The sequence below is a fragment of the Phyllostomus discolor genome, chromosome 8 (genome assembly GCF_004126475.2).
Source record: "Phyllostomus discolor isolate MPI-MPIP mPhyDis1 chromosome 8, mPhyDis1.pri.v3, whole genome shotgun sequence".
Lineage (NCBI taxonomy): Eukaryota > Metazoa > Chordata > Mammalia > Chiroptera > Phyllostomidae > Phyllostomus > Phyllostomus discolor.
In genome coordinates, this window is record NC_040910.2 from 8,187,403 (window position 1) to 8,206,847 (window position 19,445).

Genomic DNA, 19,445 nt, shown 5'->3' on the forward strand with positions numbered 1-19,445 from the left:
AAACCAGTTATACCTAGGCTGATTAATGAAAAAAAGAAAGGTTACCTTCCTCTGCCTTCTCATCAACACTGTCACAAAATGATGAAACCTTATTTGAGGACCTGCTGTATTCTAGAATGAGTAAGCAAACAGTCTGTGGTGGCTAGGACCAGTGGTTTCCAATATAGAACAAGTAATAAGGTGTCTGTCAATAGTATCTGCAGTTGACTCACATTGCACTTGGTTACCTTGGTTTCACTAATTACAGTCATTTGTTCTGCATTTGGCTAAGGTGGTGAACGAGAAGTGGTGTGTAGTAATATTGGCTACCAGAGTGTCATTGAGAATTATCTTTCAGGAAGTAATTTCCTAGGAACTTAGGGAAGCATGCTCTTGGCCCCTCATAAAACCTTATTTCATTCTTGTTATTTACTGGTTTATCAATATATACGCCAGTTTTCTGTAGAATCTCACTTCGGGATACATGCTCAGGTTTCATAATCTAAATAGCATCTTCAGTGCTTTGCATATTTCTTGCAATTTCACTTCTAAGAACAAAAGTCCACATGCATTATCATCATCAGAGATTATGGATTATGAAAAATTGGCACTTCGGTTTTTTTTTTCCTCTGTTACGAACATCACCAGAGATTTTTTAAAAAGTGTTCATTCCTTTTCTACTCACCATTTCTAAATTATTTTACAAAATTTAGGGCCACTCCATTTTCCCTAATACCTGGAGTAGTTTAGAAACCTCTATCTCAATCAGAGGCTTCTTTGCCTTGACAAAATAATTCAAAGAGGTTTTCGGTCCCTGTCAGGGGGAGACAGAAAGGACCCTGGTGAAGACTTCCGACACCCCTCTTTGCGCTGCCTGCAACCCTTCGCTGCTGTGCAGCCGGCCACGTTGGGGAAGCCTGCCTCTGCAGCCTCTCTCTTTCCCACTCACAGGTATGGATCTCTTCTCCAACTGCACCGAGGAGTGTAAAGCCTTGGGCCACTCGGACCGGTGCTGGATGCCTTCTTTTGTCCCTTCTGATGGACGCCAGGCTGCTGACTATCGCAGCAATCTGCACGTGCCCGGCATGGACTCTGTTCCAGACACCGAGGTGTTTGAAACTCCCGAAGCCCAGCCCGGGGCGGAGCGATCCTTCTCCACCTTCGGCAAAGAGAAGGCCCTTCACAGCACCCTGGAGAGGAAGGAGCTGGACGGACTGCTGTCTAATACACGAGCGCCTTACAAACCACCCTATTTGAGTAAGTATTGCATAAAAGGCTGTATCAAAGTGTTCCCCTCGAGGGAATCCAGTTCAGCACGTCATTCCTCGTAATAAAAATAGAGTTCAAGCTGTTTCCAGGAGCAAGGATAACAGTGACTCTTGCTTGGATGCAGGCAGCGCTTTGCTCTGGAAACATGAATATGCTTAACAGGAAGACAGGTTTCTGTGTTAGGGCAGGATTGTCAACAACAATCAAAAACAATACTTTTGATGTTGTTGAAAACATGTTTCAAGTGCTCTTCACATTTCCTTTGAATATTGCTCTCTTGCACGTTTTTTGAAGGGCTTAATCAAGGAAGAAAAACATAACACTCGAGTCGCTGAGAGATCGCATCTTCTTATTGATGCCAGTGTTATTGCCTAATCCCTCTTTTGCCATAGTGACATCACACGCAGTGTGCTAAATTCAGACCTCGGCGCAGCCTTCGCTTTGGCCATGTGACATGGGTTAGTGATAGGTTGGTATGGGTTCAAGTGTGACTCAAAGCAGAGGAAATGTGTGACGAAAGCAATATTCTTCATTTATTTCAAATAATAGAGTCTTCTGACACAGAGCCTTTGATAATTTCACTCATCTCTTTCAATCTTGGGACCATGTTCTCCTGGTGGATTGTTTTATACAACCACTGTGAAACATAAAAATGCTTTGCGATTCCCTGTAGAATATTTCCTTCGAGGATCTTAGTCATGAAATTAAGCCATTTATTGTCTGCTACATAGGAATCTTTTCTGTTTAGTTAGTGGGTAAATGCTCCTGACAATTCAATATTTTGGTCAAAGCACATGAGCAAATATTCGATAAGGATGAAACTCATAACAACTCATTCAAAAGATGGCTTTTATCTTGAATAGCAAATCCTTCACACATGTCTGCTTACTTTCATTGCCTAGTGGCAAAAAAAAAATCCTTGAACCATAAGGTAGAAACAAAAGATAAGATAGACTGGTTATATATCATTTCTTTTATGACTTTTATGAAATGGGATGAAAAAAGAGGACATATATGTTAGCTCTTGAGAGTATAAATGTGAAAGGATTGGATCAAATCCTTTGAAGGTGTGACTATTACTCTGACCATTGATAGTAAGAATAGGTGTGTTGTGTGACTAGAGTGTACCCGCCATTGGATACATACATTGTGATGGCGTCAGTGATCAAATGTTATTATATGAAGGAGTATGTTCATCTTTTCAAATTACTTAGAAATGTCATTACCTTAGCATGATGGAGTGTTTTAGCATTTTAGAACCAAAGGCTTGTGCTACCCTCTAAATAGTTAATTTTTGTTTTGATTTACTTTCAAAGTTATAAAATACAAGGAAAACAAACACTTAAGGGGGAAAAGTATTGAAATATCTAACATAATAATAAATGTGTAGTATCAATGCTGAAGTCCTGAAGTTTAACTGAAACATCCACACACTAGTGACTTAAAGTAGCTTAAAGTCAAATTTTAATAGATGAGATCTGGGATGCAGCCTTTTGTGCTCAAACTGAATCCTTGATTTTAAATATTATTTGTTATATGAAACCAAGATTTTCCAAATTTTAAACAACATTCTCACTTTCAGAATACACATTATAGAGATACATTATCAATGATTTCAACACAAAAAGTCAAAACACATGACTCAAAGTAACTCAAATTTGTATTTCTAAATAAATACAAATATTTCTCTCAGTATATATTAATTTGTAAGTCTTCATCAAATACAGCGAAAAAAATCGATTCAACCTCTTGCTCTAGTGAGTTTGACTTTTGATGAAGTTTTGCTTACATACAGAAGCGAAAATTTAAACATGTACAAATATTTCTTTTCCATTGACTAGTTTTTCTCTTTAATTTTAGGTATCACAGTAACAATTTATTAATACGAATGTTAATGCTGCCTATATTTTAATGAAAAGTTCTCTAATTCCTAAGAACCCAATGTTTCCATTTAGAAATTATGTGTTGGCAGCTATGTGTATTGCTAGAAATCAAAGAATGCATCTATTATTTTGTCAAGAAAATTGGATTTGTTTACATATTATCCAGATATGTATTAGCGTAAATTAGTTTTAATAACAATTTATTTTTTTCTGTTTTAGCCAGTCACATTGTTCAAAATATTGGGTTTAGGATTAATTGTGATCTGCATAAAAAATAAGTAGAACAATGGCTATTTTGGTTTTACTTATATTGTCTTTAGTCCTTCCTATAATTTCAATCACATCTGAATATTTTTTAGCTTCTAGTGTTTAATGTCATCTTAGGCTCACACAGTATCTTCAAATTACATCACAGCTCTGATTTAATAGCCCTAGTCAATTCTATGGTTAATCTAATAGTACAATCCGTAATCCAGAACCACCTCTGACCATTTTGCCCTCCAAATTCACATGGTGATACTTGTTAATAGTTGTTTCATTTATCACTGGCAATGGAAATACCCTCATCTTCTAAACACATCCCTTATGTAATTAAAGAAGCTAAAAATTGACAGTAATTGCTTATTTTTAATCAGAATGTTTAAATAATTATTGAGGTGGCAGTTTTTCTTTTACTAAGCATGCATTTAGTTTTATAATGAACATTATGTGCATTTTGATGTTCAGAAAAGTTGCTGTAATTTTAGTTATTTTGTAAAGCTCTAGAAAAGGTTTAATAAGGTTACCACTGCCATTTATACAACGATGACAGGGAAATAGTGATGTGCTTAATGATATAAATGAAATCATTGTCTATACCCAAGAACTTTCCATTTCTATACCTCTGGTTGCTAAGGATCAAATTAAAAATTGTAGGAAATGGACTTTAACACAAGAATAAGTGTATACACATGTTAAAAAGTATACTTTGAGTTTTTAATAGCTAAATACAGTCATGCTTCCTGTTATTAAAAGGAAATGTCCCTGAAGAGCATACATGATGCATTTAATGAATATGGAACTTATTTTTTCAATTAGGAGTAATTTTGAAAATATATATTAATACTTGCCTCATTAGTCATGAGTATTTTCTCTTATTTTTGGGACAATGTTGTCACTTGTTAACACTCTCAAAAAGACCAAAGGGACACACGGAAAATTGAGGAAAGAAAAAATAATGTTAAAGCATTCCTTTTTTTTAAGATTTTATTTATTTATTTTTAGAGAGGGGAAGGGAAGGAGAGAGAGGGAAACATCAATGCGTGGTTGCCTAGGGCGCCTCCTACTGGGGATACGGGACCTGGCCCACAACCCAGGCATGTGCCCTAGACTGAAAATCGAACCAGCGACCCTTTGGTTCTCAGGCTGGCACTCAATCCACTGAACCACATCAGCCAGGGCAAGGAAAGAAATTTAAATATGTAGAATATGTTTATCATAATTTGAAATCAACACGGCATTTCAGTTTATTTTAAAATGTTAATAAATTTTAGCTTAATGTCACCTTTCATTATTAGAGTAATAAAATATTACTGTAACTTTAAGTTTAAGTTAAAAATAACTGCATTTTTATCATGATGAATTAAAGAATTTTGAATTGCAGGCATCTTATTTAAAATAAGTTAGTCTTTTGAATGACACAATAAGTTATACATAAAACAATCTGAATTATTTCAGCAAATAAGAAACAAGAATAATTTAACTTCAGGAATATAATTGGTAAAAGTTATATAATTTACAAAAGCCAAATAGTTAAAACAATGTCTTTATCATTATTTTTGCAATCATTCTTTTTCATGATTTTGGCTTTACATTTTGGACATCATCTCACAAATTTTTTTATCAATAAACAACCATGTCTTTCAGTAACTAATCAGCCTGAACAATTCAGAACAAAAACATAAGTATTTGGAAATGGTTGATTTCTTGTCAATAAACATAGTCACTGAGATTGAAGATAATTGTAAAATAAAGACATTTAAAAATGTATTTGTAGGACTCTTTTGTTTGATGAAGTCATACAATAATAAATTATATTAAATAAAGTGAAAAAAACTACATTGACATAATGACTTTTCAGTTCTAAATCCATGACATTTTCTAGAATCACAGGGCTGCAGGGAACCACCTATTCAAAATTGCCATGGTTCATCCTGCCTTCCTACCATAGTTCAGTTAGGGGAGTCCACCCGTGTGCCAAAAGACCACACCAGCTGTCTCCCAACCTAACTTTATTTCTGCCTCCTTTTGAGCCTTTTGAAATTTCAGCGCTGCTCATCCATGTCAGAACTTCAAAACATTGCATTTAAAATACTGCTGATATGTTACCTAAACTTTGTTTTGAGTAAACCTCATTTAGGAAAATTTTGGGGGGGCATTTATATTAATTCTATTGAGGACTTAAAGTTGTTGTTTTTTTTTTTAATTGAAATTGTAGAGCATGTTTTGTTTAGTCACATCCCTTCTAATCCCTTCCTGACCTCAGTCTGCCTTCTATACGTTTTTGTCATTTGTTGAACTCAGTTGGGTGGTAAGAGTATACATAGAATTCAAAATCACACTTTCATATTCATACACACTACCCTCATATTAGCATGCCCCTGAGTAGTGTTTTCCCTAAGCTTTATATCTTCTTGTCATCTCATAGAGATACCATCACTTTGTCAAACATTTGAGTCCACAAATAAGCATTTTTATAACATGGAGTTTTTAATATTTCTGTCTCATCAGATATACCCATCACTAAATGCATAGACATCTTCCCCCCATTTTTTTCTTTCCCAGTAGATGTTTATCTCTTTTCACCTTTATGCTAGTTGTGCTACTGTTTAAGTATTACCTATTTCTGAGATTTTTGTTCTTTCACTCTTCTTTGTAAGAATATATCTAGAATTGTACACTTAACTAATATTCTCACGTTGTTAGTGTATCTCTTTGTGGCAAATCTCTGGTCTTTGAATCACACCAGTCTTTCTATTTTTCCACTAAATCCCTTTTTTGGAAATTAATGCCTAATTTCTCATAATCCAAATAGTTTATTCTTCTCAATTCTGTGAGCAGGAACAAATTATAACTCAAGGTCAGGAAAATTTTCAACCCCAGTTCATATTTTCCATGTGTCTCCTAAAGAACTTAGTATTTATTGAATTTTATGATATTTTACTTCTTTGAAATAGGTGATCTATTCACAATTCATATAATTGCCTTAGTTCGCCAATGCAGCAGTTGATTGGAACCTCCCTATAACTCTAAATACATGAGATATAATAGTGTTAATTATTCTTTCTTTGTTGGTTAATGGCTTACCTCAACTAATATGGTTTAAAGTGAAAGCTATAAAGAGCTTCTGAGGTGCAGATAGAAAACGGAGAAGTTTGCACATCTGGTGACTTCTGGGGGCAACTGTTTTTGTTTGTTGTTGTTTTACTTATTCGAACATCAGTGCTTTTGTGATGTGGCGTGTTACTTAAAATGTGGGTCTTTGGGTACTTTGGAACTTAGCAGTATGCGATAGCCTCTTTAGACTGATTACCCAACTATGTAGCTTATAAATGCTAAATAACAATGTGATGAAAAATGAATGAATGGATGAATGAGTGAGTGAGCCTTTTAAAGTACGCGGGTTGCCTTCAATGGTGTCATGACAGTTTCTTTGACAGACACGCCTGCACACACACTTTTTGATGTGTCTAGGCAAACTTTCTTTTTTCCCTTCCAATTTAAGAAATATGTTTTAAATTAGTTGTATTTCTCTCTTGCTATTACCTACAGTTTTTTTCACGAGGGGAAGTAGATTTGAACTCATTCAAAATATTAAATGCGCTTAAGTGAGGCATTTTATAGAATATGATAAAGTTTTTTAATCCTTTGATATTTTCAATTTCTTTTGATTTGTTCTAAGAATGTATTTCATATTCTGAGGGGAAGTTCAATTTGTTTCGTATCTCTTGACTGTCTTAGAGTTTAACTGCTTCCCCTTCTTACCTGGTCTGGGAGACAATCTTTCTTTTACATGTTTTATTTACAAAGAGCTTTCACACTTTAGCTCCATTTTTTTACCACTTTATAAAGCTTATGAGTCTATACTTTCCCCTGGTTAATCATTTATTATTCTTATTTGATTTCCATGAAGGATTTATTTCTTTGCATGTTATCAGTTACATTATTGGGTTCACAGAGATATGGCTGCATATATTATAGTACATTATGAAGGGCCTATAGAAGGGACAATTGATAAAGGTAATATATATTTTTATTCAATAGCTTATACTCCTTGGTATGTGAGTCTTCATCTATTACTTAAAGCAGTTTATTTCATACCTACTTTGTAAATTATCGAGTTAACATTTCACTTATTAATATTATTTATATACCTCATTTTATGTTACAGATCACTTCCATCCTCTTTCTTATTTTGTACATTGGAAGTAAATTCATGTAAGCATTTGTCCATCATGTGAGCCTAACAAAGGAAGATTACCAATTAAAATAGAAATAGAATTTTTCACTGAAAAGGAGTATCTACCGGGGAGATTTTCCTGCCTCATCAAACTGAAGATTTATGGGTCAAAATTTAAATGCACTAAGTTATCAAGATATTGTAAATAGTCTGGAATATACAAAGTCAATTGCTGATAAATATCATTAAACTTTATTTAATACTCCATGTGCCAGACTTTTTTTGGGTGAGTCTGTGTCTTATGAAATCCTTTTAATAGGAATTAGATAGTGGCATTTAGACAAGATAGCTTGGAAACTGTTTTGGTCTGTGAGGTTCAAGATTAAATAATACTTCTGAATCAAGACTAAAATCAGCATAATGAGTCCATTTAATGTTTCCCCAAGTATAATAAAAACCAGGGCAGTTTTATATGGAGGTCCAGTAACAGTCTGTAATTACAGCATTAGTGATCCCTAATTACCTCCATCAGTTTAGGTGGAGAGAATAGAGGAGCTTTTAAAATAATTGAACCCCAAAATGTAATTACGTACAAACAGATAAGGGTAAAAACAAATTGTAAGCTAGAAATCTTCCAAATAAAAATCAGGGCTTTATTTTTGATTCTTTAATTGGTACATTACATTTGACATAATATCAAATTATACACTATACCGAGGCATACTACCATATGATTTCACGTAGGGGTACGTTTTCTTTAACTGTAAGAATTGTAAAGATCCTATGTGAACTTCATGTCAGCAAAATTTCTATAATCTGTACGATAGACTCATCTAAATAATCAATGATAGCTTTTGAGTGACTTAAGTTCAACACAAGATTATACATGTTTTCTGTGTTCTATTTTTATGATTCCATTGTATTTATGCATTTGCCTATATGTACATCCTGTACAGAAGCATCCTATTTTTAATTTAATTTTAATTATATCTATTCATTACAAGAGAAAGGGCAATGGTTATGGCTAACACAAGTGTAAGTTTCTTTCACCAATAGCTGCTTCGTTAGCAGAAGCTGTTGACATGACAGTGTGGCACTGGCTCAAAAACAGATGAGTGGCACCATCACTTTTAGTCTGTCCCCTTCATTTTTAAGGTACTGGCTGTACTTTCTGAGGAGCAGTTCACAATGCATGGGGAGCAGAACTCACCGGGACACTTTAGAGGGGACAGGTGTCTGGTTCCAGTGTGTGTGCATTATGAGGGGGACATTGTTTTTACTGCTTGTAAAAACATTGCCATCGCCAGAGCTGCTCTCCCGTTTAAATGTTGGCCTTAGCCAGAGAACTCCACACAGAACCCCGCCAATCTCACAGGTGATGGTGCAGGCAGTGAAGGGTGTTTTCCCACACACTAGCAATTTGACTTCCGTTTTGTATTCGGTGTCTCAAGGCTAATGGATATAGGGATTGCTATATCGCAGATGAAAATTAGATAGTTACTACATTATTCTACAGAAGGCATATTTGCAAATGTTTTGTCAAAGTTGTTAAGTACATGTCTTAAAGAAGATTAAAAAAGACCTGAATATAGAAATAATATATAAATAAAATCAATGTCAAACATATACTTTCTGGATTAAATTTTGAATTACCCTGATGAAAGACGTACCAGGGCAGAGGGGCTCTCATATCTGACTACACACATTATTGCTCAGCATGCAGTGGAAGGAGGCTATTGAGCCCACGGCAGCAAGAGCAGACAGAGAGCACTGCCAGGTGGTTCTGACGACGCGCATGTGATGGTGTAGGCGAGGTGATGGTGGGAGGAGTCAGTGTGGGAGTTCGTGTTTCCTCAGTTGGTATCCTTCTATTCTCAGACAACATATAGAAAACCTGGACTCTGACCTTTAAAATTAGTATAAAATTCTTGCACCTATTTTTTCACCATTAATGAATCTGGTGCCCAAACTAATCCCCTTGCTGGTCACAAACAGCGTGGCTTTAAGATTCCTTTGCCATCGAATAAATTGCTCATCAGATGATTACACTGAGCTCTAGATGCGTTTTGCTAGAAAAGTCTTGACTCTTGATTCATCTCAGTCTTTTTGATAAGAACACTGGCAATAGAAACATATTATGAAGGACATTTAGATCTACTAACGTATATTTTAAACATTTTTTAAATAATGGAAAATTTTAAATATATACAAAGGTAGAGAAAATAGGATACTGAACTCTCCATTTTCTCCAGTTAAAAAAGGATCAGGTCTTGGCCAAATTTGTTTCGTCTGAATACTAAATCAACTGCCCCTTCACTGAGACTTTAAAGTAAATCCAGAGATCCTGCAGTTTAATGTTTCAGTGTATATTTATTAAAGATAAAGTTTATTTTTATCATAGCCATAATGATACTTTTCCTAATGTTTTGTTGTTAATTATTCACATTACCATACTTTTCTCTTAAGTATTATTTATATTTACAGTTAATTTGTTGACTTATGATTAAAATAAAATTCATAGGTAGCAAGTAACTTTCATTCTTAAACTTTTTATTAAGATATAATATGCATGTAGGAAAGACCCCAAATCACAAATGCATAATCGAAGAAATTTTCAGAAGATGGGAGCAATGGAATAATCAGTGACCAAAACATTAACAAATATTAACAAGGCACTGTGCTCAGTCGCCAGAACATTAGTAGTATCTCATTAAGTCCAAAATCCTTTCCCTTTCCAGTTACTACCACCAAAAGAATTACCACTATCCTGGTCTTTAATCAAAATAGTTTTCCTGAGTTTTAACATTTATATAATTGGAGTAAATGAAATAGTATATTTGAGTTTCACTAAAATCCATTAGTTATCCTCTCTGATAATACAAGCAATCAGCAGAGCTCGTATATACAGGATATAAACTAAAAAAAATGCAGTTTAGATGTGTGCTCCATGGATATGATTTTTCTTACTATCTTTGGGAGTTCTCATATATAGTCTTCTAGAAATGTTTGGTATTTGTCTTTATATTAACATGTGAAACATAATCTGATACTTAGTGGTGTTTTATAGAAACAAATATGTTAACTTGAACACCAGATTACAACAAGAGTAGGGAAATCAAATGTCTGTATTTCATATTCCTTCAAGCCGAGATGAGAGGATTGTGCAAGTTGGAGACTGTGGTGCTTGAAAGAGACACAGACGAAAGTAAAAAAAAAAAAATATATATATATATATATATAATTTTAGAAAATAGCTTCTAAATGGCTAAATAGCTTATCTGAAGAGAGCTGAAGAGAGTTTAAGTGGATTGAGGGACTGTGAGTTGAAAATGAGAAGGGGAGGGGAAATAAATGTTAAGTGTTTAAACAAATACTACATAGATAAATAGTGATCAGTTAACCTGTCTTTACTGAGAGAACAGAGAGGGAGGGACGGAGAGAGAGAATGAATCTATATTGCATCCTGCGAGATTTAAATTACATGTTATAGAAAAGATCCTGCCCTTGGCAATTGATGTTTCCTCCTGCGAGACACAGAAACACTTCAGGTAGACATGCAGCTTCACCAGCTACAGGCAGACGCGCATGCCCTGTGATGTGCAGGGCACTTTCCAGCCTTGTGGTGTGTTTCCCACAGAACGCCCTTCCCCAAACGGGGGCCGACAGAGGGGTGAAGAAGACGAGGCTTAGTTTTCCTGGAGGATGAAGGAAAGGCAATTGAAAAAGATTTGCTTTTTTTATTTAAAAAAATTTTTTTACAGTTTGCATTCAAAACTTTTTTGTATTAGTTTCAGGTGTACAGAATAGTGGATAGACATGTATATAGGTTACCAGGTGTTCCCTTCGGTGATTCAAGTGCCCACCTGGCATCATACATAGTTATTACGGTGTTGTTTGGTTGTTACAGTATTGTCTAGTTATCACACTGTTGTTGACTATGTTCCCTATGCTGCACTTTGCATTCCACAAGCCTATTTTATAACTAACGATTAGTACTTTCTTAACCCCATCTTTCATAGAACCTTGGTTTTTATATATTCCTTTCCTCTCCTGTTTTTACATAGATGAGTTATCTTTTTTACTTTGTAATTTTGAAAAAGAAAAAAATGGTTTTTTAAACCCTCACCCCCAATGCCACACACATGTTGAATTACAGTGGAGGATAAAATACCCAGGAATGAAAGTTAAGAACCTGCAGTTTTAGAAGACAATTTGGGGAATGGCTAGAATGCAAAAGCTGAATATGAAATTGCCTATTTTATATATGGGTATATAATATATATATATACCCATATATAAAACAGATTTTTTTGTTAAAAGTGTGGTTACATTTTTTGTTAATGATATGGATTGCATACTATTAAAAGTATGGATTACAACGTGAAGGTTTAAGACTTCATATATATGACCATATTTACAAAAGGAAGACAGATGATAATAAATTTAAAGAGTTTAATTTTGTTTGCCAAATATTGAAACTTCCCTTTACGAAGTGGGCTCATTTCTCTTATGATAAAAATTTTCTTCTTTTGTTATCATATTATCTTCTGTGGAATTTTGAGACAAATTTTTGGTTTTTCTCAGATTCCGTGAAATGGCTCACAAGTGAAAATGAAATAGCCATTATTAATGATTCAAGGTCCGTTTATCTATTCTCCTTCAACCTAATAATAACCCATGCCTTCTTACTCGGTTTGAAGGACATAACAAGCAGGCTATGTATGATTATTAAGTTTTGGTTGAAATTTTGGAGAGTAAGTTAAAATGCAGTTAGTATTAGCTTGGTAATGTGGAAGTGTGAATTCACCCACATTAATCCACACAACTGAAATATAATAAAAGGAAAAATAATCATTAGCTAAACAATAATGCTAAATTTGATAATAGTATTCTACTACTGAGTGCCCATTTGATAGGCATGAGCTTAAATAAGACATAGCAAAGGCACAAATTTCCTGAATCCACAACCCGTGTTACAAAGTGATAGTTATTCTCATCAACCAAGGATCATGAAATAAGTCTTATAAGCTCAGGGTATAATAAAATTTTTAGCAGATATATTAATGTTTTATGATTCCGTAAATATGCTTAATTTTGTATACGCAGAGGACTTGTTTGGTGTTAGAAAACACAGAAATGCCTTTTGCTGATAGGTTGAAGGCAAACTTTTGTACTTCAATTAAACTAAGGATTTGAAAAATCTATATTTTAAAATTATGTTTAATTTATATTATGAAATTGTGTGGAGATAATTACTTTTCAAATCATAAAATCAAAATATTCCTGTTTTAGAATTTTCAGTTCCTGATTTGCAATCAGAAATAAGGTAGTATGTTTTACTTCTATAAAAATCCATCACTATCAAGGACCACTTATACGGTTAATCTAGAGTTCTATTTTTAAAAATGTTTAAGTATAACTATCTTGTTTAGCTGACTCAAAAATATTGTCTCATTGAAGTTACTGGGAGAGGTAATTGTTTTTAATGCAGGCTTACATTAGAAATGTTTTAAGGGACTACCTGAGAGTGAAAAATTTAATTTTTATCTCTCACACTTAAACTTCAGCTCGAGTTCTAGAACATAATCCTTGAGAACTGAAATTGCTTGCTTTGTAGAAATGGTTCATGGATTTTATGTTTCCCTAATACCTATAAAACATGTGCTAAGGTCTCTAATATGAAAGAACATCACCTTGCCTTTAAATAAAAATATTTAAGGTGGTTTACAAAGGACATATTACATCGCTTTTATGTTAATTTGAAATATACATCCTTTTTTAGACTTTAAAGTTTTACACATTTCAACAACTTTCTAATTTTAGAGGGATATCACATCAATAGACCCTATTATTTCTAGTGCTATCATTTACTGCGAAGCCGTGACATGGAAACTTAGGACTGTGAAAAAGTTTTTAACCCATTGCTTTGGGCAGGTCCCCCCTAGCCACTGACGAAAGCAGTGTGGTCCCGTTCAAGAACACTTACTGTAAAGCACGGACAGTGGTCTTCTTCAGTGTCGTGTGCCCTAGTACTTGGTTATACAAATGTTCTCAAGGTGAACTGTATAGGGAAATAATTATGGTGATGAACTCATCACAGACTGATGTGAAAATAAGATCAATATCTTAATTTACAGTACAAATGCAATAACTGAATCAACCGAAACACTCTTGAGAGATATCCACAAGAAAATGAGAAATGCTATGAGAACGCTGGTTGAGCATCTATAAAGGGCATGAGATCAGCTTCATTATTAGTGATCACACGTATCCTCGTACATCTTCATGTAACGTAGGGATTTTGTATCTCCTGCACAGATCAAAACACTCCGATCAAGTCACCTCAGTGTCACTTGCTCTGGGTTGTCAGAGAAACGTGCAAAAGCATTTTTAATTACTTTTAATTCCTCCTGCCGCAAACCACCAGCCCTCCTTTGAGGTTATTTTGGAAAAAAAAAGTAAGCCATATTACAGGCATATTACAGAACTAGTGAAAATCATCAACACCTTTAGGATATGCATGAAGCACAATTTTCCTACTTAGTTGGATTGTGGTGTCCTCAGTAAATACTTGAAAAATACTCTGGTCCTTATTTTCAGGATAGGTTTTTCTAAGCATCGCTAGTTTATCCACTTTGACTTTATGCTAGATTGCGGTTTGTCATTTCAGAGGAGATTACCACGTGCTTCCTTTAAGACTTATAGCCGACTACAGAATTGCAGGAGTGGGTTTTATTGCTGTCCTCATGCTGGAGAAAGGATGTGGTGTAGTTAAGACCTCTAGCAATGGGGACAGTCTGCCAGGGTTCGAGTACTGGTCCATTCATTTATATGTGCACCTAGGTCATCTCTTTAACTTTACCGTAACTCATTTTCCTCATCTGTGACGCATATCTTCAAAAGCTCATTGTGGAGATTAAATTATTTAACATATCTAAATCCATGAATGTCTGTCCCAAAGGAAGCACTTAGTAAGTGTTCAAGGCAACCATATATTCAGTTAAAATTGGAACAATGACATCAGCCTGATATGGAGAAAATTAAAATTCCGGGCTTAAATAGAACTAATCATGCTCTCTTTTTCTCATAGAAAAAAAAAATCAGACTCCAAATGTTCTTTTCACAATATATCACTATTTCACATCTTATGTATATATCTATTCACATAATGCATATGTTTTAAAAGTACAGTATCCTTATTTCCCTTTTTGATCCGGGAAACTAATGGAATGGATAGAATACAATCATTGGTATAAAGCCCAGAAAGACTGCTTTATTTTTGTATGATGATGTTAGTCACAAAGTGTAGTATTAAATTTTTAAATGTTATATTCTCATGTTACTTCTGCACTTACAATGAATGAAGATACTTGATTATGTATAATAAGCAGCAAAAGTAGGTAATCAGATAAAAATACTTTTCTTAAGGAACAGATTTTTATTTCAATATAGGAAGATGATTGCAGAAAAATTAAAAAACAGTATTTCTTCAGATCAAAATTTTAAAAAGTGATCCAATTTAAATTAACCTATATTTGGACAATTGCACTAGCCCATTAATATAAATTTTGGCCTTCGAGGGGGTATTGTTACTCTAGAGAATTCTGATACCTCTGAGATACAGGTGTCCTAAATCATCACACAAAGTCAATGAAAATACTGTGTGAGTGTAGAAAATTAGGTTATTCTTTAAAATATATCAGTCATCTGTCTTCCATACATCGGCATTTGAACACAAGGATGCTCAGAGATTTTCTTGCTGCCTTTTTATTCAATTAAAACCTATTATCTGATACTTGTTTCAGTCAGCCTTAAATTTATATTTTTGTTTGTCTTTCAAAGTCAGATAAAACTAGCAAATGATGCCATAAGTCCATTTAAGAAATGCCTAAAAAACTGCCCAAACTTTCCTTTCTGTTAATGTTTATTTACTAGGCTCTCTGAAATTCTGATGTTTTTTTGATTCTGTGTGTTTTCCTTGTTCTGCCTTCCATATTAGTTTTGCATACATATTACTATTTTGCCTAAAAAAAAAAGAGAGAGCCAACAACTAAGTTCCGGTGCCTAAATTCATTTAAGCAGTATGCACTCTTATTTCTGTTTATGATTATGTCTCCTATGAAAACAAAAACATCACATTTTTATAAAATGATTAAATTTCCTGTCATTAATAGTGTTGTTTTCAAACTGTAAAAGAAATGAAATTTTGAAATTTTAAGAGATTGTTTTTTTTTCATTTAACATATATGTGAATGAAATTACAATGTATTTTTTTGGCTTTTTAAAAATACTTTTATTGAGTGCCTACTCTGTCCCAGGTATATTCTTTATATTTTCCCATTTAACATTCACAACAATTTTTCCTGGCAGTTATTGGTATCTGTATTTTATAGATGAGGAACCTAAGTTTAGAAAATGTAGGATGCATAGCTAGTAAGTGGTAGAATTGAAGTATAAACCTACTTCTTGTTCTGTTGCAACATAGCTATTAAAATGGTGACTGTATTATTTTATCTTCTTCTATCTTAAATTAACATTATGTGATAGAATTATCATTTTTACTTTTTGTTATTATTGCATTCATTGGGGTGACATTGGTTAGTAAGATTAAATAGGTTTGAAGGGCACATTTCTATGATACATGATCCACATATTGAATTCTGTGCCCACCACCAAAGTTGTCATCCATCACCATATGTCAACTGTGTGAAGTATTTTTCTCTCAAAATACGCTGGTTTTCAATGATTCCATGCTGTTTTAAGTCCCTTATTCTGTGAACAAGATACTTACTTTAGTAGAATAAACTGTCTTTGGTATCTTTGAGAAAGACCCTGTAGAGGGCAACTGAGTTAGGAATTCTACTTTGGAGCCAATGTTGGAGAACCACTGGGTGGTTTTAACCGACAGACACCCAGGGCACCCTAGGAGGACAACCTTGTGTAAGCAGAAGTGCGGGGTTAGAGAGCAAGTTAACACGGAGAAAAGCAAAAGCTAGGTTGTCAAAACTATAAAATAAATTCTAGGGAAATAGTGGAACTTAAGGGTTGAAAGTTGTGTTTTAGATACGTTAAGACATATTTTAAATAATACCAACAATAATAATACCAACAGTAATAGTAGTTAATAACTATTAAAATTTATTATGGAACTGGCACTATTTTAAGAACTTTTCAGATACTGATCCATTTAAACCTTACAATAACCGAATGCAATAGGTTTCTTACTATCTGCATTTTACAGATTATAGAATTAAGAAAGGGAGATGTCCAGTAACTTGCCCATCGTCTCACGGTTAGTGCCGAGAGAGCCAGGCATTTTACTTGAGGCCGTCAGATTCTAGACCGGGCATTTTTAACCCATTCCCTACTTGAATCTCAGGCTTAGAAATCGGACACTATTCAGAAGGAGGTCAGTAAGGATTAGTTGTGTGGGGTCATATTTTCATATTTGTTCTACTAGCAGAGTATTATTGCAGTTGTTAAGCTTTGTGATCGTAAAGGCCTGGTAGAGAATGAAAATGAAAGGATTCCTATTGGAGAAATTTTGAAAAGCAATTCCATAGTGTTAGAATTCCGAGTGTAGCAATGAAAGGCAGAGAAAGCGGTTGTCAAGGCTGGTGCTCAGACCTTGAGACTGGATGGCCGAGAGGAGATCACATCCCTCGTCCCTCTGCAACTGCCGCTACTACCGCTGAAGTTGGTGTGCGGGAGGGACTCAGTTTTGAATGAAAAAAAGTGTGTTTTCTTCTTTAAACTAAGAATTTGGGACATGAAAAGACCTGAGAAAGGATAACTGAAAATGCTAGCAGATTAGATAGATAGACCGATAGATAGATGGCATGATTTATTTTGGGATACGAAAGGCTTGGTCACAGGTACTTGACCCTTAACCATTTCAGTTACGTTATTGTCCCAGGGTCTTCGCATTTTCTCTGAGTTGCAGATCAGATGTTTCTAGGGTGAGACTGACTTGTGAGCATCTCTCTGTCTCTGAAAATTAACAGGAAAGCCGTATTTTATTTTTTAGATAAGATTCAGTTTCCCAGTTGTAAAATGAATTTGATATTAGTCTATGATCATTATCTGCCTTATTTTTTTTCATTAAAAGTATGTGGAACATATCCTGTGTTTTTCTGTAGGTTCTTAACGTTTATTGCTGCTGACACCACCTGAGGCTTGAGATATTGGGATAGAATTACTTCCCTGAGCGGTTCATTTCACCACGTTTATTTTTTTCTTTCACAATTATCCACAGAATTGAGTTACCAGCCCCGAACACCCAGGCAGTCATTTTGACTACAGAGCGTTTTGTTGCATTTGGAAGACTTAGGGTGATGAAATGTACACTGTTTCCAGATATGTAAAGTGTAAACCCTGCCATTGCTACTTGGCTCCATGAAAAGACACATACATTTTCATTTGTGTTCCCATAACCCAGTCTTTTCTGCCTAACTCACCAAACAAAGCTAGTGAAGACCCCTCTCCTTTTGCTTAGAGCTTTTTTTTTTGGTCAAATAATTAGAGCATTTATTTATGTTTATAGACACTTGACTTCAGTATTCTCTTTAAAATTTTTGAGAGTTCTGTTGCAGCCACCATAAGGTTCACATTTTTGCTAGCTTCAAATTTTTTTTAATATTTAAAATACGCCTGCATTTTTTCTTTATATCATTCAGTGATTGTTGGCTTCTTGATACACCATTTTTCCCAGGCCCTCATACTTTGACACAGTCTAAATTTCCCTCTAGAATGCTCTCTCTTTTAAAAACCACTCCCCACCACAGCTGCTTGACAGCCTCTTACTCATCAATCAAGATTTCAAGTCCTTTTACTTTTAATGAGAATCCTTCCCAAAGAGATATATTCATTCTTCTGGTAATTTCTCATAGATTTTATCCATAATTGCTATTTTAAAATATCTTGTAAAACAATTGTTTGTCCACTGGATTGTTAAGGCTTTTAGAGCAGAATCCATGTGTATTCACTTTAGAGTCTCCAATCCCGGAGCCTTGTTTGGAGCAAAGTAAACACCCGTCAATGCTTACAGACTCCATCAATAACTCAGCAACCTCCAGAAACCTCCAGAAACCTAGGAGGCAAGTGCATTGTTTTTTCTCTTTGGTAATCTAGGCATCTTCCCAATTTATGTAAATTAATATCCTCTGAATGACACAGCAAAACAACCCCCTGAACCTAACCATTTCTTCTCCTAACACACTGTCTCCTGATTTCACTACCTTCCACCCTGCCGGGATTCTCGAGGTCATTTGTGCTCTGGCCCTGGCTATGCTGGCTCTTTTGTTTTCTTCTTCTGACCGATCGCTTTCTTTTTGACGACTCCTTAAGCCTCATGTTTCACTCTCATCGTCTGCTAATTTCACTAAACTATGTCTTTAAAATTATCTGTCACATATACTTTATAAACATATGTAGACATTAAGGAAATACTAGGTGTTCTTAACCATGAACTCGAAAGAGAATCCACTGCAGTTACTGATTGTGGTCAGGAGGCTGTGATTAGGGTCCCTAACCAGGGCTAGAGGCGGTTTATCTGCCTCTTCTTTAGGTTTCTGGGATTTTCATATAACAGTTTTTGTGTTGGGTATTTTCACTCATGATTATTCAGTAAGTTATTTTCAATATTTTTTAGACACTGTGTTTTGTGTGTGTGTGTGTTCTTAGGGCATCTGTTGAGTGTCTCAGCTGCTTTTTTAAAGAATAGTGATGCAAAATTTTGATTTTCTTTTTGAGAACTTTATTATGAGATATGTAGATGGTTTTGTGTTTTGTCAGATTTTAATATTGATATAGATGTTTTGTATGTAAAAGCACATTGCCAATGTTATTTTATCAGAATTTCCTACTGGCTCCGAAAA

At 34.6% G+C, this 19,445-nt stretch overlaps 1 protein-coding gene across 2 annotated transcripts in view; it reads left to right on the forward strand.

Moving 5' to 3' along the window:
* The window catches only part of PCDH10 (protocadherin 10), a 42,699-nt gene that overhangs the window by 12,710 nt on the left and 10,544 nt on the right, over nt 1-19,445 (forward strand). Inside the window, exons 4-5 of one of the 2 annotated variants that reach the window (XM_028520944.2) lie at nt 931-1,236; nt 7,561-7,670. In XM_028520944.2, coding sequence (XP_028376745.1) covers nt 931-1,236; nt 7,561-7,601 — 347 coding nt within the window. In that variant the 3' untranslated portion in view covers nt 7,602-7,670. Of the gene's footprint in view, nt 1-930; nt 1,237-7,560; nt 7,671-19,445 lie in introns of those variants that run through there. The other variant, XM_036031819.1, reaches the window with a different exon arrangement.